Source organism: Gallinula chloropus (assembly GCF_964237585.1).
Source record: "Gallinula chloropus genome assembly, chromosome: 1".
In the NCBI taxonomy this organism is placed as follows: domain Eukaryota; kingdom Metazoa; phylum Chordata; class Aves; order Gruiformes; family Rallidae; genus Gallinula; species Gallinula chloropus.
Window position 1 is genome coordinate 183,101,223 of NC_140085.1, and position 24,289 is coordinate 183,125,511.

General features: G+C 44.2%; 1 protein-coding gene across 1 annotated transcript; it reads right to left on the minus strand.

The window, feature by feature from the left end:
* Window positions 1-2,736: 2,736 nt before the first annotated feature.
* On the minus strand, window positions 2,737-11,171 carry MED4 (mediator complex subunit 4). The gene is made up of 7 exons (XM_084268988.1): window positions 11,048-11,171; window positions 9,276-9,342; window positions 8,762-8,932; window positions 8,324-8,381; window positions 7,184-7,270; window positions 6,315-6,446; window positions 2,737-3,504 (listed from the first exon to the last, which is right to left on the minus strand). The coding sequence occupies exons 1-7, from the start codon at window positions 11,134-11,136 to the stop codon at window positions 3,332-3,334; spliced, it is 777 nt and encodes a 258-aa protein (XP_084125114.1). The 5' UTR covers window positions 11,137-11,171; the 3' UTR covers window positions 2,737-3,331.
* Between the last annotated feature and the right edge of the window lie 13,118 nt (window positions 11,172-24,289).

Below are 24,289 nucleotides of genomic sequence, written 5' to 3' on the forward strand. Positions count from 1 at the left end.
TTTACTACCCTTAATGGCTATATTCATTCTATCTGTTGAAAATACACAAATAGTTTCTGTATCCTTTTTAACTGGGCTGGTTAAATGACTACAGTGCATTACTGAAATCAGCAATCCCTAACTTAAATAGGTTTAGATTAGATATTAGGGGGAAGTTTTTTACAGAAAGAGTGGTGAGGTGCTGGAACAGGCTGCCCAGAGAGGTAATGGATTCCCTATCCCTGGAGGTGTTCAAGGCCAGGTTGGATGGGGCCCTGGGCAGCCTTGTGTAGATCCAGGCCTGGAGGTTGGTGGCCCTGCCTGTGGCAGGGGGGTTGGAGCTCTATGATCCTCGGGCTCCCTTCCAACCCAGACCATTCTATGATTCTATTTGTATGGATCATACATTTGTGCTTCCCCTGCCCCACTCACCCCCAAAAATTGACTCTCACTAGTTTTCAGCTGCTAAGACTCAGTCCTTTCAGCTGTTATGTTTATATTCTTATGTACATCTAAGCTACTGACTAACAGAACAGGCAGTTAAAACTTCGTGGTTTCCTAAATTGCTTGAAATAGTCAGAATTCACCTAAAATAGCATTATTGCTATCCAACATTGAGAAAAATACTCCTGCTGAGTAGTATCTAGGTTGGAGTGCTGATGCAAGGAAACTGATGAGACATCATACACCCAGTGTCCAATTTGATGCTAAGCAGGCAGAGCCATCCTCTTGCTTCTTAGATGAAATACGTTGGTCCCATTTGATTTTTTAATAGCTTGGCAAACAATCCAGAAAAAAAAAAAGGGGGGGGGAGGGGGATCATTGCTTCTGTTTGTGCTTATTTATGTCTGGAAACAGTCACCCACCTCCACAATATTTTAGTGAATCACAATAGAGCCAGACCAGAGTTTTGGGTAGACTGTACATTGCATTTGCCATGAATATTAATTATCTTTGTATTACATTCCAAGAAAAGAATGTCCTTAGAAAAGAGAAGATGAATGAAAGCAGCAAGCTGTGGCTGTGTGATGTGTTGAGAGGGGCATTTAGGGAAGAAAATACTAATCCCATAGGTACAAAGCATTAAGAAACTGCAGTTTGCAGTATTGTGTGTAATTCTGATCACACCTTTAAGAAAAAACATGAACTGGAATAAGGTTAACAAGGATGATTGAGACAGGACAGCTGTCTTGGGATTAACATGAATTAAAGAGGAAATCAGTTCTCTAAAAAGAAACACAGGGTAAACACCAAAGAGGAAAAGAGAATGCTGAATAAAGGTTAAAATGTGTATGAATAACTTCAGACTTCAAAATAGATGGGACATTTTAATAAGAAAACCAAATTCCTCATTTCACTCAACCCCCCCTGCCCTGCATTATGTAACTGAACCTGACTGAAGAGCTCCTTGTCATTTCTACACCCTTATGGGACTTGTACATGTTGGTCATATGTGGCAGCATTACTGGCAGCAATATTTGAAAGACTGAGGGAATGAGGGAGTACCAGATTTATCAGGCACTTCGTGCAAGAGATCTACAAAATGGAAACAGAATTGTGCCTCAGGAAAGCGCACTGCAAGGCAGAAACCCATCACATAAGTTTCCTGACTTGATCAGAGGGTTACTGAAGAGAAAAGTAGCTATCATAAAATGACTCTGTAAGCAAAACCGAACAAGGAGTGGAGAAAGCCAAGTGAAGTGCCTTTAAGAAAGATGAAGGAACATTGTAGCTGAGGCAGAATGTGTGTGGTGGGTTGACCTCAGAGGGACACCAAGTGCCCACAAAGCTACTCTATCACTCTCCTCAGTAGAACAAGAAAGAAGACTAAGATGGAAGAAAAACTGCCTTTATCTTGACTCATGAGGTTAATAAAGCAAAGGCCATGCATTGAAGCAAAAGAAAAAAAAAATACTCTCTTCTTCCCATCAGCAGGTGGTGTCCCACCAGCAGGGCTTCAGTGCGCATAGCGGTTGTTGCAGAAGACAGTCATCATCAGTAACAAGTTCTTCCCCTTCCTCCTCCTTTCTCTCAGGTTTTATTGCTGAGAAGCCATCATGTGGTGTGTAATATCCCTCTGGTCAGTTGGAATCGGTGGTCCTGGCTGTGTCCCCTCCCAGGACCTTGCCCACCACCAGCCTACTGCTGCCGGGAACGGCTGGACAGACAGCCACGGTGCTGTGCCCGCCCTGCTCAGCAGTGGCCACCACACCGGGCTGCACCAGCACCCTGCTGGCTACTGACACCAGCACAGTGCTGAGAGGGCTGCTGTGGGGAAATGTAACTGCACCTCAGACAGACCAATAAGAAATGCCACAGCTGAAGTAAACAAATCAACAGGTTCAAAGAACTGAAAAAAATTGTAAGTGGCAGTAATAAAGAAGCCCTTTGAAATGAAAGGAGCTAAACCTGCAGCAGCGTGCCCCAAAGGATGTCATCTCCAGGGTCCCAGGAAAGCTTAACCACAGTGCCAGTGAAACCTGGCATATGGGTGCACGACATTGCTGCCTTGGGGTCTGCCCAGCGACGTGTGCACCCGATAAAGCTCAGCTGGAGAGGGGAGACTCAGTTCCTGACTGCTCAGCTGCTTCTAATACTGAATTGGCATTTTGTAACAGGGAAAATGGGAGTAGAAACTTCTGAAACTCAATCAGAATTAAACCACATACCAGCATAAAAACATGCACTGAAGTTACACAATAACTCATCTAAAATTTAAGTTGGCAAAATGAAGCATAAGTTTACATCAAAGCTGAGTTTATTTATGACAAATCATTATATATTACAATAGTTACAAATTTTTAATATTTTTTTTTTTTTTTTTTTACACATTGCCTTATTTTGTTCTCAGCACACACAACGATCAAGAACGTGGATTTAGGCAGTAAGAAAAGATATTAAAATTACAAATTTAATGCCTCATTTCTGTGCCATAGAAAAGGCTATCATCAAAAGAGTAAAGTTGCTAACAAACATACAAGGGGATTCCCCTTACACCTTTTTTCCCAGGAACTTTGTCATCTAATGTATAGTAAATATATTATGTATAGACACACATCTCTTGCAAACATACACATTTACATAACCACTGGAAATCTGGCCTATCTCCTCTGGCAGAAAGCTCCCAGTCATTTTGCTTGAACATCTAAGGGGGAAAAAAAACCCAACAAAAAACCCCCACAACTCTACAGTCCATGGTTTTAAATTAGTCACCCTATTTCTGAGTCAGCTGTCAAATTCTCCCTATACAGGGCTGCCAGCTTAACAAAAGGGTATTGTGGTTTGTGACGAACAGCATCCAACCTACCATCACCACAGGAAAGGTCTACTAGGGATCCTGTCCCTCTTGTACCTAGTCTGAGTCACTGCTGCTGCTTGAAGAGTCTGTTGACATGACTTCTACATCATCTTCATTCTCTTTATTGTGTCCTGGAGGCTCCAACATGAAGTCATTGCTATGATTAGGAGGTAGCATGTTCATTGAAATATCACTTGACTGCCAAGGATACTGAGGAGCCAGCACATCTGGAAGAAAGGGGGGCATAATCAATCAAACTATCAGCTTTGTATATTGACAAATTCAAGAAGACAGCTCAACCAGAACTCAAATTTAATTCAAATCTTAAAAAATCCTTCCTGAATTTTGGACAGATGAAACCCTCCAGTAACAGCTAGGAAACATCTCATGGTGGAGCCATTCTATCACTGTAACAGCCTACCCCGCTGGTGAGACCTATTTATGTAGGTGACTCTTGATCTCTCATCACTCCACTTCAAAACAGTATATATTCATACAGAGCTTTTCATCTTCAAAGCACAGTTTGAACTGACTTTAACATTCACAACCATTGGCAGTAATGAAAATGGTCACCCCCTGTCAGTATGCAAGAATAGATGAAAACATTAGATCAAAAGAAAAAATCCCAGAACTTAAGGTAGACTATAGAAATTCAGCTTAAAAGGTTTTATCCAAATTTGGTTGAAACACCTCAGTTATTTTTCCCATGGCAAATATGGTGCACTAAATGCAAAGGCAAAGAGCATCCAACTACAAAACCAGGGCCACAGTCAGAGATAGTGGAGAGGTGGGAACACCCCACTGTGCCTTAGCCAGACCAGCTTCAGTTGCCTCTGATGTCTCTCAGCTTTCAGTGTTTCTTCTCTCCTCCTATTTCCAAAGCCATCCACCCTACATTCCCCACCAACCTACCCTCCCCCCACACACTTCCTAATCTCTCCCTTCCCTGCCCCTCCAATGGCTCTAATTTCAAAGCCACAGCACACATCTATATGCCATTTCTGCTCCTGTTTAATTTATGCTCCTACTGCTGTGCTGTTCTTTCCACTTACTACCATGCACCATATCTGAGTCTCTCCCACAGAAGAAACCAGCTATCTCCTGCTTACATCAAGAATTAAAAATAATTAGGCAGAGTCAGAAGTGAACAAAAGCCCCCCAACACTGGACTCTTGAGTACTGAAAAAGAGGGCACTGTGTAAGCAGGGGGTCAGCTATGGTAGACTTCCTCTCACTCAGATGCTAACTCAGACACACACAGACTCCACACACATAGTGGCTTCTGATCTTGAAGCCTGCAGACACCTGAGACTCCACATAGGAACTACAACCAGAATCAAACCTGATGCATACCTAGCTGTACAGATGTGAGAACTTAATGCAGCCTTTATGCCAGTTCTGCCCTGCTTTAGAAAACCAACCATAGGACCAGGTGGTCTCATCACAGCTGTGGTGAAGGTAACCAACTTTATTTGAGCAAGCTGAGAATATATGCCAGTGTTCTACGTTCTGTGGGGATGCTTCAATGCTGGAACCAGTTCACTGTTAAACCAGGCTGAATGCACTAAGCAGCCTCAAAGTTTTGAGGCTACCAAGCAGATCAGTGGCTTGCAGACTTGGTAAGGACTTAGGCAATGGGACATCTCTCTACAGAAGTCTCTAAAAGGACTAGATCCCATCACTAGCATTCTCAGAACATGCCTCCACAGACTAAGAGATCCCCACACAAAGTGCCAGGCAGCCTCTACTTTCCCTTAAGTTTTGATGTTTCCCTCTTACCTGACAGTCTAGTAATTAGAGGCCTTCCCCCAATACAGGGGACCCAGATGCAATTGACAACTTTGAGTTTAAATCCCACATTTTCCAGCTTCTCAAAGATAAATCATATAGAGTGGGCTTTCAGTTCTTACAGAGACAGCACTCAAAAGTAAAAAGGAGCCAGTCTGCACTCCCTAAGGCAGAGGAGACAACCAGAATGGGATCTACCAAAATTTATGCAACTAAATGCTCAAACTGTGTGAGGAAATCACAACCATGGTATCTCCTCTGACCATATTTTAAACAGAAAAGATACACAGTTCCATCCTCAGCATATCCCTGGTAGGTTGCTATGGACAGGTGTCAGGGTCCCACTTCTATACAGCTCACTGACCCATTTTATCCAAGGTCAGAGGTATAGAAAGTGAGATGATGCAGAACTTTAAGTCACTTCCTAAGAACTGACAATAGAACTAGACAGACACCTGGAAACACGAAATCCAAGTTTGCTATTTCCCCAATGGAGTCGTGACACAGTTTTTTTTAAAATATACCCAGTATTAATTTTTGAAAACAAGCTTAGTGTAAGCAAGAGGCTTAAGACAGGCAAGAACTGTTACAGACCTACAAATCCAAATTCCTCCACAATTTTGTCTAACCACAGTAGATTAATGATGAACAGACACAGAACCACTAAGATTTTTTTAGTTACTGTGTTTTACAGCTAAATCTTATTTTAGCATGAACAAATCCCACCATCATCAATGGAAGTGTCCATTTCATGAAACAATTCGGGGATTAAAGCTCAAGGTACTACCTCACCAACTGTCCTTTTCAATCCACGACTTCTAAGCAAAGAGTCTTGCTATGGAAGAGCAAAGACTTAAAGGAAAGGAGGGAATTACAACAGACATTTTTTTCTGAATGTGGCTTTCCCAATTCCATACTTTGCCACCACTGCTAAAAAACATTTGCTTTGAAAAGGGTTTTTAGTATGATGTCACTTTATTTACAGCAATTTGAAGTAAGTGATTTGAAGGGTAACCAAGTTTTGTTTATATTAACTTACGTCATAGTGCCTGCAGTATGATTTAGCATGAAATAAAATGATGCCATTTCTAATTGTTAACATCATTTACTAGATCCTCACTGCTACAGGGAACCATGTTAGCCAACGTTTTCATTATTTTAACTGATTTGCCTTTGCTAAGGGAAACATGTAATTGCAATGGCTGGGAAAGGAATCAAGAAGAACACCACAAAGCTGAGTGTCCCTTACCTGGCAGCCTGCCCGCTGCAAGTGCATCCCCTGGTAAGTGTCCATTAACTCCATTGGCGGATGGGTTGCTAATCTGACCCAAAAGACCACTCCTCATTTCCAGATCGGTAGGATATGGCCTCCGTGGGTCCCCTTTAAAAAAAGTAACAAAGAAATGGTTTTAAATATTTAATAATTGTCTTGAAGACATTAACTTTTTCTTCAGTGTCTAGTTTCCTGAAAACAAAAAGGGCCACACTGTGACTGGATCAGCTGTTTTGTTAAAATCCTAGCGTGTGTCTTTGACTTAGACTGTCTTTGTTCATTCAAACTTGGCAGAAAAAAGCACATTAAAAGAAAAACTGAACCAAAACCTAAACATATTTAGAAGATATTTTTACTCTCCCTGCTACTTCAGAACAAACCAGCAAGGGTAGGAATTGGAAAACGACACATTCACAATTCGGGCAAAGAGAATAGTTCCTAAAACTGACATAATGAAAGCTCTGCTTTTGACTCTGCTGATGACTAACATCCCCTGTAAAGAGTATTTTAAAAGGCATGAGGGAACACAACGAAGCACATGGAAAAGCCTTTAACATACTTGGTTCTAATAATTGCAGCCAACATTCTCAGGGGAAAAAAAACAAACTAGGTAAGCAGGGAAGACCAGTCAGTTAATGGAAGCTTGCAGTTTCGTAGCCTCTGGAAGACATAAAGCCTACAGACTTTGGATATCCATTTTTGTTGAAAATTTAAATCTAACAGCTGAAAACCACATTACTCTTATAAATAAATCTCAGGTTTTTACTGTGTAAAAGCACTGCCAGACCAGATACTGACCATGCTTTTTTATTAAAAAAGTCTATTGTCATGAACATGAGAGTTACCTGGTACCCATGTCAGGGGGGCACAAACAGCATTGCTAGCACTTATCCTATGGGCATATTTAATTATTTCTTCAGAGGAAATGGCACCTGGAAGAAGGGACAAAGAGTTACTGTGTTTTCAAGAGACTGCATCATTCAATTACTTCAGAATATTGGACACCAATATAGAAGAAAACCCGGGAAGGCCATTTCATCAAACATTAAGAGCATGCCTCCAATGCAAGGACTGCTTACAGGATTCTTAGACTATGCAAGGATGAGCTCTGAAGTGACCTGATTTCAGTACACCACCAGTATCAACAGTTCGTTAACCTTCTGAAAAATGAAAGCCAATCTCTTCAGCAGTTGTTGTAGTTTTGCATGGATGGCTTCTGGTGGAGAAGGGGGGAGGGGGGGGGCTGCAGCTCAAAAGGGGAGTGATAGAGCGGCTTTGGTGGGCGTCTGGCCTCCAGCCAGGGCCAAACCACCACAGCAGCGTACTTCACAAGCAGAATTTATAAGAGAAGGTCAGCACTTGCTTTATTATTTTCTGTAGTCACTATATTTGTTTATTAGTCACAGAGCACACGTGTAGAAGCCCTTCTAAATATGTGCCTGTATTACAAATAATGAAAACTTTATGAAATTCCTTCATATAGAAGAGGTACAACAAAATCATAAGAGACACGTAAAAAAAAAACCTAAGAAAATGCCACACACACAAAAAATCAGCTTAAGTGCCACAGGGAGGTGATAAGGCAAACCCTTATCACCACCTAGTCAGTCTTATAAATACAATGTTAATTTACAATATACACTAATGCAAACATTGTCTTCCTTTTCTCAGTAGACCTACTGAGGCAATTTGCCTCTGGGGAGACACATCATAAAATGCAGTTATTATCTGACCAAGAAGAGTCTTGAAACACTTAAATTCAAGTTTTAACATCAGGATACGCTTGCCACAAAAAATAATTAATGCCCTATTTTATTCTGAATAAATTATTATAGGCTTAGAATGAAATGGAAATTTGTTTGTACATAAAGCATCCAAAATCTGTGATAGTAGAATAAAAAAAACCACCCAAAACCAAGAAACTGACTTCAGCTCACTAGCAACTTTCTTTACAACTGCATTTATGAACAATCATGGATACTCACCTTTTCTTGCCTTTTCAATTGATTTCAGCTTTTCCTTTGCTTGATAAACAGCTGTTGCCTAGTTGTAAAAAAAAAAACCCAACAAATTAAACGTCAATACATCTTTAATTCGTTAACTTCTACATAAAGTCCACTCTGTGAATAAACCCTTGCATTCAATTGCATTTTAAGATAGAAACTATTCAGTGAACGTTATCAAAATATATAAAGCAGGTTTGGAAGAAAATTAGCATTAAAACCCAAAACTGCATAGTATGATAACTGAACAGTATTGAGTGACTAAAAAAAACCCAACCCCAAAAAACCCCACCAAACCACTAAGCTTTTAATTAAGTTTTAAATATTTAAATCTTCTCAAACTAACATACCCCCACCTTCCCCAGAACAACCTTTTCCACAACTAAGCGTTCAAAAGCAAACACATCATTATGGACTTACCAGTATGTGCTCTGCTTCTTTAAGCTGTTTCTGCAGCTGCTGAATATCATTATCCCTCTTTTCTACTACCTTTTCCAAAAGCTGCATTTCATGATGGATTTTCCCCTGATCAACTGCCAACTTCATTAGCTCTTGAAACTCTCCATCCCTCTGAATCAGCAGTTCCAGGATCTATTGAACAAGAGTTTTGTAGAACTTTATTTAGCTAGAGTAACACCACACCCTTAACTGTGCTGCAAGGAGCAGCTAACATCCACAGGAATATTTCTGTTTGCATGAAAAATGAAACAGAAATTATTCCTCTGTTTGGAGAAACAGGCTATGCAGCATGCAACAAGAAGCAAGCAAACAGCAGCATGAGGACCAAGAATGCCTCTGTAGTGGGGCCAAAACCTCATTACCACCATTAGCCAGAGTATAGGTAAGGGTGAGGGGGTTGAGGGGTGGGGAGAGGAAAATATTGGAAATAAAGCATTGCCTTTACCCGGAGGAACAGAGTTTAAAGTCAGCTTACCTGACTCTCTTCCCCTGGTTGTGGAAGCTTCTGGTTTCTTGAAATTGCCAAAATTTCAATTAGTTCCCTGAAAGGCAGACTCTGTGTTTGTACAATTCTCTAGGGCATTTTTTGTAAATCGCATCAAGTCATCCCAAAATTGTCAGAGTACTGATATCATTACAGGAGTAGTCACAGACTTGAGTATTTTATAGCTTTATAGTAGAGTGCTGGCAGGGATCTCTCAAGTAGGAGTAATTCTGTGAATACTCTCATGACTGGAGCACGTTTTCTTCCTTGTGCTTTGAGCTCATGATGTGCTCATGAGTATTTGTACTTACAAGACATGCTAAGATCCTGCCAAACTACGTAAGACACAAGGAACAGCTAAGAAACAGCACAATCAAATGCATTCATATCCCTTCTTCTACTGCCCCTCATCAATAAAGCTCTAAATAGCATCTTGGTCAATCACCCTTGGTCACTCCTGACCACCACGATAATTTAGAGAATAAAGATATTCACCATCATCACTAAAGCTTTATTATACCTGGCCAACACCAAGCAGTAGCAAATTAAATCTGTTATAAGAAGGTCAACTACCTCCACCAAGGTAGGGGTTGTGTTAGCCAGATGACGCACAGATGCAGGGTCAGAACTATGCAAGGGCTACAGATTGGACACGTTGCTTAATTCTTGCCCTCACCACCAAACTGGTATCTTGAGTGTAAAAGGCCTAGCTCTGTGCTGCTGCAACACTTTGCTGATCAACAAGAAGGTTCACTAAACACTGCTGAGGGCTGCTCTGGATTCACTATGGTAAAATATTAGCCTCAAAACTTTAAAAAAGTTTAGATAAAGAGCAGATTTTGCTGGGTTGCTGGTTGTTTGGTGGGGTTTGGGTTGGTTTGTTTTTTTTTTAAAAAAAAGCATGTTCTCCAGCAACCCATATATTACAAAAAAAATCTAAAAATAAAATAAAACTAAGGACAAACAACAAGAGCAACTGACCAATGTATTTTCCACGTCCTACCAGGGGTACTTACACAGTGAAGCAGCCACACTGATACTATGGGCCTGAAAAAGTTCTCCTAAGCTTCTGTTCTCCTGGAGAGGAGGAGAATAACCAGGAAGCGGTTCAGCTGCACTGCCAGCTGTGCCCCCACCACATGGTGGGCACCTGGGGCCAGGCTTATCTGCCCAGCCTGAAGAACACGAACCGAGCCCACAGTTGTACCATTCCAAGGATGAGCTCTGCAGCCTGACCTGAGCGAGTCTAATACCGGCAGCGACCAGAACGCCAGCCGAGTATCACCTGCAAGTTCCCCGCCCAAAACTGGGGGACGGGTGGTGCGCGTGCATTGCACAGGAAACGCGGGTGCCAGGAGAGGCAAGCGGAAGAAGGAGGAAGCTCTCCCCCTGCTCCGAGGGCAGGAAATAAAGCACCGCCGGCACTTCCCTACCCGGGATGGAGCCGCGGAGCAGAGCGCAGGGCCGGGCCGAGCGCCCCGGCGCAGCACCAGCTCCACTCCCGCACACCCGGCCCGGGGCCGGCCGGAGGGGCGGCAAAGGCGTGTACCGGGGCCGGGCCCTCGCCGCGCCCCACAGCCCAGCCACGAGTCACGCCCGGCCGATCCCCTCCCCAGCCTAACCCGGGGGCACCCGCTCCCCTCGCCGCTCCCGGCGGACGTACAGCACCCAGCACCCTCACCTCTCCCCACCCCACCGCCGCCGTCTGGGGCCGTCCCATCCGTGCTCGGGGTGGGGAGGATGGGGGGAGCAGAACACGGTACCTGGCCAAGAGCTCGAGATCCTCCAGCGCCGCCAGGAGCCGGTCCCGGGTGCTGCTCCGCTCCCCGCCTCCTCCGGTCGCCGCCGCCATCACGATGTCGGGTGCGGACCCGAACGAGAACCACCTCCCGGTGGCGGCGCCAGGCCCGCACGGGCGGGCAGCAGCGCCCCCAGCGGCGGAAGCGCGAGCTGCAGCTGCTCCCAGAGGGCGCATGCGCGTAAGAGGCCCGGCAGCTGGGAGGGCAATTGCTGCCAGCACGCGCTGGGGGCGGGAAGGGACTGAGGGGTAACGGCTCCCGTCAGGGGCTGGGCTGGGCGGGGGAAGGAAGGGAGGGAGGGAGGGAGTGCTGGGCGGACGAGGGATATCCGCCTAGCTCGTTGCGGAGAGCTATGGGTGTGAGGGGAAAGGAGGTCACATCTGCCTCGGCGAGGCCAGATGCGTGTGTGTAAACGCCCTCTTCTGGAGCTGGGCCGTTACACAAGGATCTGCGGTTGTTGCTCTTTGGAATGCGTTTCCAGTCCCCGGATTTCCGCAGAGGAGACACTAAATGCGATTCAGATGTACGCTAAAGACATAGAAAACAAACTTGTGACTGAATTGCGTCCTAACTTTTTAAACTCAATATCTCAGGGTCCTGATGTCCAAAAATCCCTTAGGCGCTTTTTATCTCAGGGAGGAAGAACTGTTGCTTTACTAATGGGAGAAGACAGTTCACTGGCTGATGCTGAAGATGTAGCAAACCCCTGAGCTTTACATCTGAGCCACAAGCTCCGTGTACATAGGCTATCTGTCCCGTTAAAGGATGGGACTTGGCAGTGACCTGCTAGAGCTGCCTGTGAGGAACAACCTACCCATGGAAGCCAGAGGCAGAGCTTGCACCCATTACATCTGTGCACGATGATCAGGGCAGGTAACAAAAGCAAATCCTGCCAGCAGTTGACCTATAATTAAGTACTGTTGGGGTATTTTTTTAATGTTGCTGTATGTGAGCTGGTGCTGTAAACAGGCCTCTGGGTGGGGTCACAGTGAAGCCACTGGAACTTTTTATATTCATGAAACTTTCCGTACTGTGATGAGAAGCCGGGGTGGAGGGCAGATGAGGGAGCAGGGAGTGAAAGCTGATCAGGGGCCAGGGTTTATAACTGGGGCAAGCACTTTGGCTGAAGAGCAGGGAGTCCTCCAGGCCCCATGTCCTTCTACTATCAGCAGGCAGCTGCAAATTGGGCCAGCAAACAGCAATTCTGATTAGAGGAAGCACTAGATGAATGATAACAACATCCCTGATTCTTCCGGTATTTACTCCAATTATCTTTTTATCTTTTGCTCTAAGTATATCCCTGCAAAATTTACTCTTAAAAAATAAGAGGCACAAAATTCATTAACCAATGATTCTTTAAACTGTAGTTCAAATAACCGATTCAGCATTATAAGATTTGTGGTAAAGCAATGAGTTCTGGCAACCCCAAGAAGAAAAAAACTCTGCCAACAGGAGTTATTTAAAATTCATTTACAATATACAGTAGCTTCCAACATTCTGATTGTAGATAGTTGGGAATTCTCCTTATACAGCAGGTAAAATCTCATTGAATAGTTCTGCCCTTCTCTCCCCACCCCCACCCCCTCACCTCCCCAGTATTTTCCTGATTTTTTTCAGAGAAAAATGTAATCAGTGATGCTGCCTAGTTGTGCATCCAGTTCACTGATCTATTAGAGTGTCTGTATGGGTGCATAAATAGAAAGAAATAGCAACTCTGAAAACAGAGCAATCCTGATAATCATTTTCTTCCTCGCATTCATTTTGGCATCTCAGTTACCTAGACCTGAAGTACTTCTGATATATTTCAAGGCCATAATACTAGTTTCACTGGAGCTGAGAGCTTGCGGCATTAAGAGGACTCCCAAACCTGACAGGTCAAGGAGTGAACTTTGGTAACAGGAGGTTCCTGCAGGCTGATCTTTCCCTGTGTCTGGGAGGCTGTTGTCCCTCTCCCTTTTGACAGCAGTACTGTCAGTAAAAGTGCTGCTGCCTCCCACTGTGTTGGGTCTGGTTGAGATGGAGTTAATTTTCCCCACAGCAGTCCTCACAGCGCTGTGCTGGGTATTGGTAGTCAGCAAGGTGTTGGTAACACCCCAGGATTTTGGTTATTATATCTCTGCTGTCTCTGTAACATGTCTCCCCCCCTACCACTACCACCATCTCCAGCAGTAGGCTGGGCAAGATCTCGGTAGGGGGGACAGCCAGGACAGCAGACCCCAGCTGACCAAAGGGATATTCCACACCCTATGATGGCTGCTCAACAATAAGAAGCCGAGAGACAGGGGAGGAAGAGGGGGGGAATTTGTTTTTACTTTTGTCTTCTGGAGCAACAGCTTCCCAGGAAGTGGCAGACACCGCCTGCTGATGAGAACTAGAGAATCATCTTTTGCTTTTGCTTTGCTTCTACGCATGGCCTTCTGCTGTTGCTGTATTGAACTGTCTTTATCTTGACCCACGAGTTTGGGGTTGTATTTTCCATCTTATTTCTCTCCCTTCCCTGTCCTGCAGAGAGAGGAGTGACAGAGTGGCTTGGTGGACACCTGGCATCCAACCAAAGTTAATCCACCACACCCACCCAGGCAATACCACCGTGTTTCACTGCAGCTGTCTCCCTTCTCTCCCCGCTTCTCAGACTGCTGCCACTCTTCCAGGCAACACAGACTTGTAGCTGCTTCCTACTGCCCAGTCCTTCCCTTCTCCTTGCCCTGGGAATGCAGCAGTGGCTGGGAAGTGCAAGTCCATAGGAAGAGACTGTAGCTGGTGCCTCTGTGTGGGAGGACAGGGTGAGACCAGAGGCACCCAGGAATGCCTGCCTGTGCCAGGACACAGAAAGTCATTCAGACTATGTCAGAGGGGTTGTCTCCCGCAGGACAAAGGGAAAGGCTGGGTAACAGGGTTTGCGCCCCAAACTTGCCCTGTGGGCCCACTGCTTTAAGACTGAGTGGTTAATTTGCTGAATAGACTTCTGAAACTCTTGCCCATAAAAAACAACAGAGCCTCTGTTTCCCCAGCGTTGGTTTCTCTGTTTCCTTGCTTCTTCAGTGCTCTTGGCCTTCTTTCCCTTGAGTAAACTTTTTTCATAGTTGTGTTGGGTTTGAGCCAGATCTACTTCTTTAAAGCTCATGCCCCTCCTGAATAACTAAGCATTGTTCCCGATTTTTTTTCCAGTAGTCTGAGAACTTTTTAGATTGTGTGCTCATGAATGTGTCTTTCCATCCACTGTGAGACTTGTAGACATTTCAGAGCTTTTTCAGATTGTCTTTTCGGTGACACACTGAATGTATTATTAAGAACCTGTTAGCACAAGCAAAAATAGCTTATTTTATCCTGTTTGGTTGAGTCTCCTCTCTCCCAGAACAGGCGTTATGATCCACAGAGCAAACTGATTCCTGATCCATGTGCAGCTGAGCTGATCTAATAGCCCACTGGTGCTGAGAAGCTGGATGTTACTGACTCCTCATCTCCCAACCACAGGTTTTCACCCTCCCTGAAGTCCTCCTTTGTGTTTGCCATGTGCTTCCATGAGCCACTTCAACTCAGTAACAAGACTGAGGAGTATTTAATTTGGGAGGGGGTGTTCACTTCCTTCTGGGTTAGTGAGTGAAACCTAACCTCATTGTATGGAACTGTGCCTTCAGAGCGTGGTTTTGTTGCAACTGATTTAGTATGGCCGTATACTAATGATGAAAAGTGAAGTCTTCTCCATCTCTCTCCAGCCTCACTCCCCTTCATGTGAGGTCTAGTGACTGTGAGACCGCAGAATGAACCAGGCAAGCAAACGAGTTTAATGGAAAACCGTAATTTTTCTGGTGGTTTTCTCTTCTGTCAATGAGTTCTTTGAAGCAACTGACATCAGGGCTAGTGAGGTGACTAGACACAAAGGAATATGTGGCTAGGGATGGAAAGAGGGATGCTACTCCTACTCCTAGGTAAGTAACATTCAGGCCTAGGATTCCTCTGATGCAAAGCCTTTTTTTCCAAGGTATTACTGTGAGTTCTTAAGTCTTGGTGCTACTACATAAACTACCGGATCATTTTGGAACTTGGAAGTTGAGCTGTAGAGAACCTTGTGAAGAGCTCAAAGCAGACACTTGTTTCAGTTTCCACCTGTATCTTTCCCAGGCTACAGTGCTCTTTAGCTGTCTCTTATTTATACTTTCCAGACACTAAACATCAAGTGTTCCTTTGGTCAGTGTTTGGTACACCACACCTTAAAATAACAATGGAAAATACTGACTTCATAAGATACATAACTCTTGAAGGCTCTCAGGTGTCTGACCATATGTAATAAAACACTGCAAACAGTACAAATAAAAATGCAGAAGGATAAGCAAGGAGAACAGGTAAGGAAAAGGACAGAACAAATACTCATTTCCATTTCCTCTAGATAATGTAAAAATAAAATCCTTTCTGTCAAATATCAACTAAAATGGAAATCAAACATCTTGAGCATTGCTTGGAAGGATGCCACAGCTGTACTTTGGCCTGTGGAGATGAGAATAATCATCCCTTATTTGTCAAGCTGTCTTTACACCATTAATATTTTTAAACGCCTCTGATAAATCATCCATTTCTTACTGCTATTTAAAAAGAAATCTTTATTTCCCTGCTCACTTGTATTTCATTGCAAAGTTAGGATGATGAGAAAAGAAAATAAAAAGGTTGTTTTGCTTATCCATTATAACTCTAGAATAGGTTAAAGATAGGTAAAATAGGTTAAACTACAAGCCAAAGCTTATTTTTATTTGTGGAAGGAGTGTGAAACACTAGTACATACAGCCAAAACCAGAGTTGGGCATACGATTCCAGACTGTTCCAGCACAAAATTATCTCCACTTTGAGCTATATTAAACCTGAGTTACTCTGATTTCTGCTTGTGTAAATTTGAGCACAGAGCCCTCGAGACAGGAAGTCACCCAGGCAGAAAGCAGTTGCAGCTTTCAGTCTGCTGGAGGGCTTCTTGGGACCGGTGCTGCTGTGAAGTAGGAGGTGTTGAGTGGGAGAGAAGAGAATCAAAACTGGCCCTGGATGGGGAGGGGAGGGAAAAAAAGAAGAAATAAAGAAGAAGAAAAAAATGTCCTTTGAAAAGGGAGAGTTTGTTTGACAGCTTGGCCGCTAGAGATATTCACAATCCTGCCAAGTGTTCCCAGGAATAAAGGAAAATTTGGGGGCAATTAAATATGAGATCTTTTCCTTCACCACGCTAAAAGTTAACGCTGACTACTTCATGAAATAAATCATCCAATTAGGGATAATGAGACTCCTGGGGTAGCCCCCCAATGCATATTAATTTTGAGTCTTCATTAAGTTAAACTTGTTTATTTGGGAAAAAAAAAATCTTATTTTCCTTGAGGCTCCTGCTGTAACCTGTTTACCAAACACTACTGGGACACCCACACAATCCTCTGTAGAAGCCAGGCTGAAATTTAGAGTTGTTTACTTCCCCTCACAAAAAAAAATAAAATCCAAGGACAGCGATGACAGCAGCAGTCCCTGCTCTCCCACATGCTGAATTCCAGCTAAGCTGATAGGAGTTGTAACTTACTTAGGAAGAATCTCATCCCACACTTCCCTCATCCTTTTACTGTCCCCCATTGCCTGCTAAAGATAAAGCTGTCATCTCTTCCATTTAGACTAGGTCACCTGTCTTTTAACTGGGTGAGTTCATCTTCTGATCGCCAGGATGCTCCTCAGATTTACACCTGCTTCACAGTAATGCAACTTGCAGACAGGTTTTCAAATACCTGCAACTCACACCAGCTTCTGCCCGTAAGATTCAGAAAGAGCAGGACACCAACCAGAAATAGAGGTCACTGGCTTAAATAGCTGTGTGGACTGAGTTCTAGGTGGAGGTAAAAAGGAAGATCTATTTAGAAAAAAATGCAAAAAATTGGTTTCTCTTCTAGCAGTTAGAGATGGATAGAGATAAAACTCCATATGAAAGATGAATCTTGGGAGAAGCGAGGCAAGCTTTTATTGGCAGCCAGAAAACAGTATGATAAACTATTCCAAAAGCAATTACAGAATGACTTGTACTCAGCAGCCAAGTAGGATCCCATGGGAGATTCTGAAATCTAACAAACTACTAACAATGCTGGTTCCATGTGAAAGGAGGGGAGAGTTCATAGCCATTAAGCCTGGGAAAGACTGTTACAATCAGTAGTAAGTCTGTCCTTTGTGAAGCAGGCTGTACAATTACACGCACAGATCCCTACTTCATGACTGTGCCATTTATTTGGGCATCAGCACACCATGCAGAAAGCAACCCTGCTCTTCACTTAAGTGCTGTAGATGAATCGTTCAAGGGTTAGTGGTTGGGTCAGGTGAGGAGTTATTTCCATAGTTTTGATCATCCACAAACACAGATGCTGAAAACACGCTGAACAGTCATTCTTCATTAGTGATCTGTGTGGATGCCATCAGGTGGCTGAGAGGCCTTTGAAGAGTTATCTCATCTGCTTCTGAAACAGATGAAGCCATTCAGCAGCATTGTCAATGCAGAATCAGAGACTGCCTCCAAATTCACGCCAAACCTCCCTCCAGTAGACAAATCCAAACTGCAGTTCATGTTTACTAATGCCATGTCTCATTTTTAGCTCAAGCCGCAGTGTAGTAGTGACATGAGGTCATTAAAAGCCATGCAGTCTTATCATGCCACCTTGTGCTGGGTAGGTGACAGTCAATTAAAATAACCTGCCAGGAGTTCATACATAATTAAAATAAATATATTGCTGATATCCAGGGCATTTTGAAATGATGCTGGGTGTTTTGCCTGTTTAATCCAAGCTTCTTGTGCCAGGAATTGTCTCTTGTGCCTTGTAAGGACATGGAATCCAAGCTGGTTGTCAGAGTTTCATACATTATATATATGGCAACGCTAGCATTGGAAAATGCTTCGTTAAGAGCTGCTTTGTAGGCATGACTTTGGGCACATAAAACATATGCAAAACACACTGTGGAATACAGACTAGGAAAAGGAACCAGCACAATCTGTCACGTTTTTACAGATCCTTAGAAGTGTCATGACAGGAGAATAATTTATATGTGGTTGTTTCTCTTAACCTCACCAAATTTCTTTCATAAGCCCTCACCTGCCCTGCCCCCACCCCAGTAAAGAGATATAGTCATTGCAACAGAAGGGCAGGTGACCAGGCTGGGATCATTGTAATTCCTGTCCCCAGGTGCTTCATAAATCATGCTTTGATTACCTAGTAAGAAAGTTGGCAATGAAAAGGATGCCATAGCAGTGAGTTATAGGCATCTGCAGGTAGTGTGGCAAAGAGTTCACCCCAGGGAACCTTCTTACTCAGTCGTCTGCTTCTTCCCCCACAGTGTCCCTTGTGCTTCTAATTCTCCCTTGTCTCTGATTCTGTTCTAGTTAGTCAGGGCCTGAGTCATACACCTTGAAATAACAGTCACCCTCATGTTCAAATTCAAGCCTCAAAGACACAGAACAATTACAGTACTTCAAGAAATTAAGGCTCGATGTTGCCAGGGGTTAACCTTGTGAAATGCTGATGTTTTCTGCCCCCAGTTCAATAGTGTGCCTCTCCCTGTGTTTAGCTTTAAGCTTTGGGCTCATTGCTTGCATTTAAGCACATATTTAAGCTGTTTGGTAGATTGTGGCCTGAGTATACAGTACCTGGCAGATTCCAATTTTGCAGGACAGAGTACTTGGGGACGTTTGTGCTAGGGATGCGTAAGTACCTTTATTCTAGATCCTGATAACTCAGCCAGGTGCTTCTGTATACCCTGCCTTCCAAGCTGTGACATTTGTCCTATAAAACACAGTATAGTTGTACACCTCCTGGAGCATTTCCACATGCATGGAGCTTCATCCAGCATGGATGCTGTGGGAGATGCTAACATAATTGTAGGCAGTTGTATGGACTAACTGGATATGACCACCCCACTGTCACAGAAGAGTATCCTTCCACATTGACCCCACAGCCCCACCTCCTGACACGACCAGTATAGATCAGATGTTAGCGCTGGAGGTGGCACTGTCTGGTACTCTCCCTGCTTTCTGTTACATGCAGCTGCAAGCACAATCAAAAATCTCATGGGGTAAGTGTCTACACTCCAGAACCCAGGAGTGCCTCCGCAGCAGTCCCAAGTCCAGACACATGTCTCTGGTATGTCAGGGTGAGCCTTGGGTGTGCACCAACCAGTCCTTTTGCCTCGCCCACTTCTTCACACCTTTGTTTCATGGGAAATAAACTCAGGCCAAAAGACATCCATGACACATTCATCCAGACCCCCAAGCAAGAAACATACTGTGGGTATCCTGGACCAGCATTCTGCATGCACCCACATGCCCCATGTTGTTTTAGGCACTTAAGGCCTTCTCTTTCTGTTAACTCACACCACCTGCCTTGGAACACAGTTTTTTAATTTTTTTTTTTCATTAAAAATAGGTATTTCATAAACAAGCTTACTTTGGTCTCTGTGGAAAGGCTATACCCTTCCTATAATATTTCTACTTCTGGCAGGCTGTCAGAGACACACATAGAACTCTTGTCTTGTGAATTCACATGTGCCTTTGGTCACAAACAACTGCCTCTGTCTCTCCGAAACACATAATCCAGGTACCAAGATGCAGCCTCACAAGAGGACCATGCCAGGCTCTGTAGAGATAAAACCCTAAACTCATAACCCTCCTTGTCACACAGCTCCTCTTCCTGGCCTGAACACAGGTGCCAAGAAAATGAGAAATGCAGAATTTACAGGAGGGAACAGTGCTTTTATAAATAGTAGCCTAATGCCACAGAGTTTTGTAAACAAGAGGAGGACTGTAAACAAGAGGACTATAAACAGGCTCTTAAGATTATTTACGCAAGGAAATACATAAATTCTGTTCTGACCTAAGTGTTTAGAAAAAGGCTTCAGACTTTGATAAATTCTGCCTTTAAAACTTAAGAATCTTTAAAGCTCAGAACTTTTGCAGACAGACTTTAGTTTTTTAGGGCTTTTTTAAGTGCTTTTAGTCTTTGTATGTTGCAGTCCTCACAGAAGTATTTGCTGTTAATCCCACGTGCCTGATTACCTCAAAGGTTGTTTTTATCAAAACAGAATGCTGTGGTTTGTTTCAACATCTGAACAGCAGAGGTAGAGGTTAGCTGGGGAAGCCATGCAACGTCCCTTCAGACTGACCTCTGGCAATCCTACCCCCATAGTGGAGTAACAACATCATGTGTTGTGACACGCATTAATCTTCCAGAAGTAACAGTGTGTAGGAAGGGGATCTAACCCTCAGTCAAATCCTACTGCCTCTGTCTTTTGGAGAAATGACCAACTTCAGTTAACAGAAGGAGAATTTAAACAAGTCCTTTCAATCTGAATTTTCACACATTCATGGGAATATGCTAACCAAAGTTTGCTGAAAATAAAATGGAAAACGATGCGGAAGCTCAAGTAACTTCACGTGCTATATTCAAAGCCAGACTGTGAATGGGTTTCTCAAAATACCACATTTTAACTGTAAAAAAACTCAGAAGGCATCACAGAAAGACACTACAGACTGCAGGGAGATGAATGTCTGTGATGAGGAAAACAACCCAACTGGCATGTAGGGGAATGCTTGAAGCCTCCTTTGTTATGACTACAGTAAAAATACACATCTATTTTCCTAGAATAACAAAGCATTCATTCTCTCTCCTGCTCGGAGCTCTTGGGCATTTGCAGCGTGTTATTAGCAACTGTACAAATGTCTCGTGTTTTGAAAAATCAAAGGAATTAGTGAGTAAGGAGAATTAATACCTTCCCTATAGCCCTGCCCCTGGATTTGCTTATGTGTTTTGCTTTAAGGAGTCACTGGATAAAAAAAGGTAATCTATGCTGGAATCAAGGACTGGCGCCCGAAGACCTCTGTCTCTCAGGGGAGCACCTCTCTCTCTAATCAAGGTACAGAGTCAGGCTTCCTATTATTGCTTGTGCTTTTCCTGGCTTTGTGATTCTTCGGTGCCTTTTTGTCCAGTGGTCTTTACAGTGGGAGGGAAGGCTCGAGCAGCTGAGCCTCCCAGCTCTGGCACAAGAAGCTCCCCTTTGAGAAGGGAGTTGTAGGTTTGAACATTGTCGCTCCAAAGAGAACCCCAATCTTTTTTCTTTGGGTGGATATTAAAACCTCTTTGAAGGCAAATTTTCTGCAAGACACATTTGTTCCCCAGGGCAAGAGATAGTTACCTAAATGTAGAAGAGAATGAAAGGAAAGGCTCAAAATATGTTCCAGTCTCACACATGCAGCACTCTCAGGTCTGAGAAGAGGAAGAATCTCAGCTCTCTTCTGCCTTCTCATTTCCCACTGGCTGGTTTCAACAGATGCTGCTCTCCTTTATTCAGAGGTTTTGTTGCTAGGAAAAAGATGCACTGCTGCCTGACTCTGTTCCGGGAAGGGAGATGCCTAAAACAAGCTCATGATATAGTCCTTGAGTAGCTACCTAGAGATAAAATATTCACAGAATCACAGAATCGTAGGGGTTGGAAGGGACCTCCAGAGATCATCGGGTCCACCCCCCCTACCTAAGCAGGTTCCCTAGGACAGGTTGCACACGTAGGCATCCAGATGGGCTTTGAGTATCTCCAGAGAAGGAGACTCCACAACCCCCCTGGGCAGCCTGTCCCAGGGCTCTGTCACCCTTAGTGTGTAAAAGTTCTTCCGCATGTTGGTGCAGAACTTCCTGTGCTCCAACTTGAGGCCATTGCCCCTTGTCCTGTCCCCACAGACCACTGAAAAGGGGCTGGCCATTTCCGCCTGTGTCCCACACTTCAGATATTTATAAACATTGATCAGATCCCCAGTTAGTCTTCTTTTCTCAAGGCTGAACAGCCCCAGTTCATTCAGCCTTTCCTCACAGGGGAGATACTCCAGCCCCTTAATCATCTTTGTGGCCCAGCGCTGGACTCTTTCCAGGAGAACCCTGTCTTTTGTACCAGGAGCCCAGAACTGCATACAGTACTCCAGGTGGAGCCTGACCAAGGCAGAGTAGAGGGGGACTCAGCCTGAGTCCCTCGTGAATCTTCCCCTTTTGTTCCTAGTGCCTAAGCTTGAAAACATGCCTACCATGCATCTTCAAAAACTAAAAGGTTGTTAAAAGGCAAAGTATCTTTCTCTTCTTTGTTTATGCCATCAGCTAAATGTTTGTGCCCCTTCCCTTAGCATGAGATGGACTTATGCAGGGGTCCAATTTGGAAAACAGATTCCTGGAAAAAAACCAAAACAAACACCCCACTCCCCCCCACCCCCTATCCCAAAACCCTCCACCACATTGTGATAGGTTAGATCCTAGCTGGATCAGCTCCCTGAGCTTGGTTCATCTTCTGGTTCCACTGGCACCATTGCCATGCAAGACGCAAGGCCAAATCATGCAGGAAAGGAAGAAACGTGTGAGTGAGGAGGGAGGGTAATCAGGCAGCCGTAGCTCAAATTTAGGGCAGCTTATGCTGTGTTGGAATCATACTCCCAGGTACAGTTTGGACTGTTATCTACTCAGTGGGTTGCCATCATCCATACCTCCTGTAAAACAAACCTGTTTCAACTGCACTCTGAGTCCCAAAATAGATCAGAGAGCATCCACTGTAGGGTTTTGCAATTCAGGATAAAAAATAAAGACCTGGCAATAAGCAGGGCCCAAGGGTGGGGTTCCATGTGGTGCTGGGTGTAATTTAACAGCTTGTGGCTGCTGAAAGGGGGCTGCTCATCTTCTTCTTTTCTCCTGCATCTCCTCCCCAACAGGCACATACCATTAATGCTCTCCTTACACCAACATCTTCCACATAGGTTAAGAGTGGGTTGATTTGTCTTGCTAACTGCCACAGAAAACACAGCCAGCAAAAAGCGTGTCGTCTCCTGGGTCTCAGAGCTGAATCAGCTTTCTTGGTCACCTGCCTTGCTCGGATGAGCACCACAGGGAGCGGTTCCAGGGAAGGGGGATGAGGCCCAGCTAAGGAGCAGGAGGTTGTGGGGGGGAGGTGGGAGCAGGGTCACAGCCTCTTGGCAACAGCAAGCTGTGAGGTTGGCTCAGGTTCCTGCTGAGCTGCAGCCCTGCTCTTCTTAGACTCTGCTGTCCAAAGCACAATCCCAAACACATGCAACTCCCAAGTGGGAGCCCTGCCAGACTATTCCTGCTACACATTATGGGTCAGATGAATTTGCAAATCCTCCTAGATTCAAGAACCAGCTTTCTTCTTGGCTCTTGCTGGCAGCTTGGGCAAGTGGTAGAACAGTGGTGCAATGGGCTTCCCCAGGGGAAATTCTGCTTACTTAGGGAAGCAATCTAATTATGTGCTTGAAGCTTTTGGAGAATCTGTATCACCAGCCTCCTGGAGGGAGCTGCAGTGATCCAGATGCTAGGCAACAATAGTAGGAAATGCTGTGATGGAGCCTGCATTCAGTAGGGAAGAATGTCACTTAAATGACAAAACACCTACTCAAGAACATCCTCTCTTAGAGTAGCAGTTTAGCAGTTCCTGTAAGAGGAGTTGACATTTTGTTTGCTGTCAGGTCACAGGTTTTATGGGCAGCTATCATAATGGGCCCAGCCTCTCTCTGTTGGCATTTATAAGCCAAGAGATTCACAGATCTGTTTCATAGGTCACAGCTCTGTCCTTTCCCTGCTCCCCAAACAAAAATGATTTCAGGTGGCCAGCAGAAAGGAGAGCTTTTTGACCTCCGAGGAGCAGCAGGATACAGTTTGAGTGATTACAGTCTACAAAGTCATCCACATCTCTTGGACAGAAAAACAATTAACTCTGTCCCCGAACCCCAGACTCACAGGCAATAGGATCCACTCAGAGCAGCTGAAACCCACTGTGATTTGTAGAAGCTGTAGTGGAGGCATGGGAACCTTTCTTCTGCTCCCACACAATGAACAGCATGACCTTTCCAGCATCCTTCACGCTGAAGTCAATTTGCTTCAGTGTAAATTCCTCTCTGTGGTACATACACTGAGTTCCTACCAGCAGCATCTGTTGCTGAGCTATTGTTATGTGATGGAGCCATAGGAACCCTGGACTCCAGATTATTCCTCACAGAATCGTTCAGTTTCTATGGTTTTTTGCTGCCAAGATCTGGAAAGAAGATGTGTGCACTTTCTGACAGAATCTGGGAAGTACATGTGTTTCAGTAACATGGCCAGGGATTTCTGAAGACAAGGTGTCCTGAATTTCTTGGCAGGGGTGAAAGAAGCAGGTCTGAGTCACTGGTGGTGC

What these genes read in the sequence shown, in the direction of transcription:
- MED4 (XM_084268988.1), bottom strand. Translation starts at nt 11,136, where the DNA reads ATGGCGGCGGCGACCGGAGGAGGCGGGGAGCGGAGCAGCACCCGGGAC. An exon ending in AAGAAGCAGAGCACATACTG is followed by an intron (nt 8,382 to 8,761) that starts GTAAGTCCATAA and finishes TTTTACAACTAG; the next exon opens with GCAACAGCTGTTTATCAAGC. An exon ending in TGCAGCGGGCAGGCTGCCAG is followed by an intron (nt 3,505 to 6,314) that starts GTAAGGGACACT and finishes CCTTTCTTCCAG; the next exon opens with ATGTGCTGGCTCCTCAGTAT.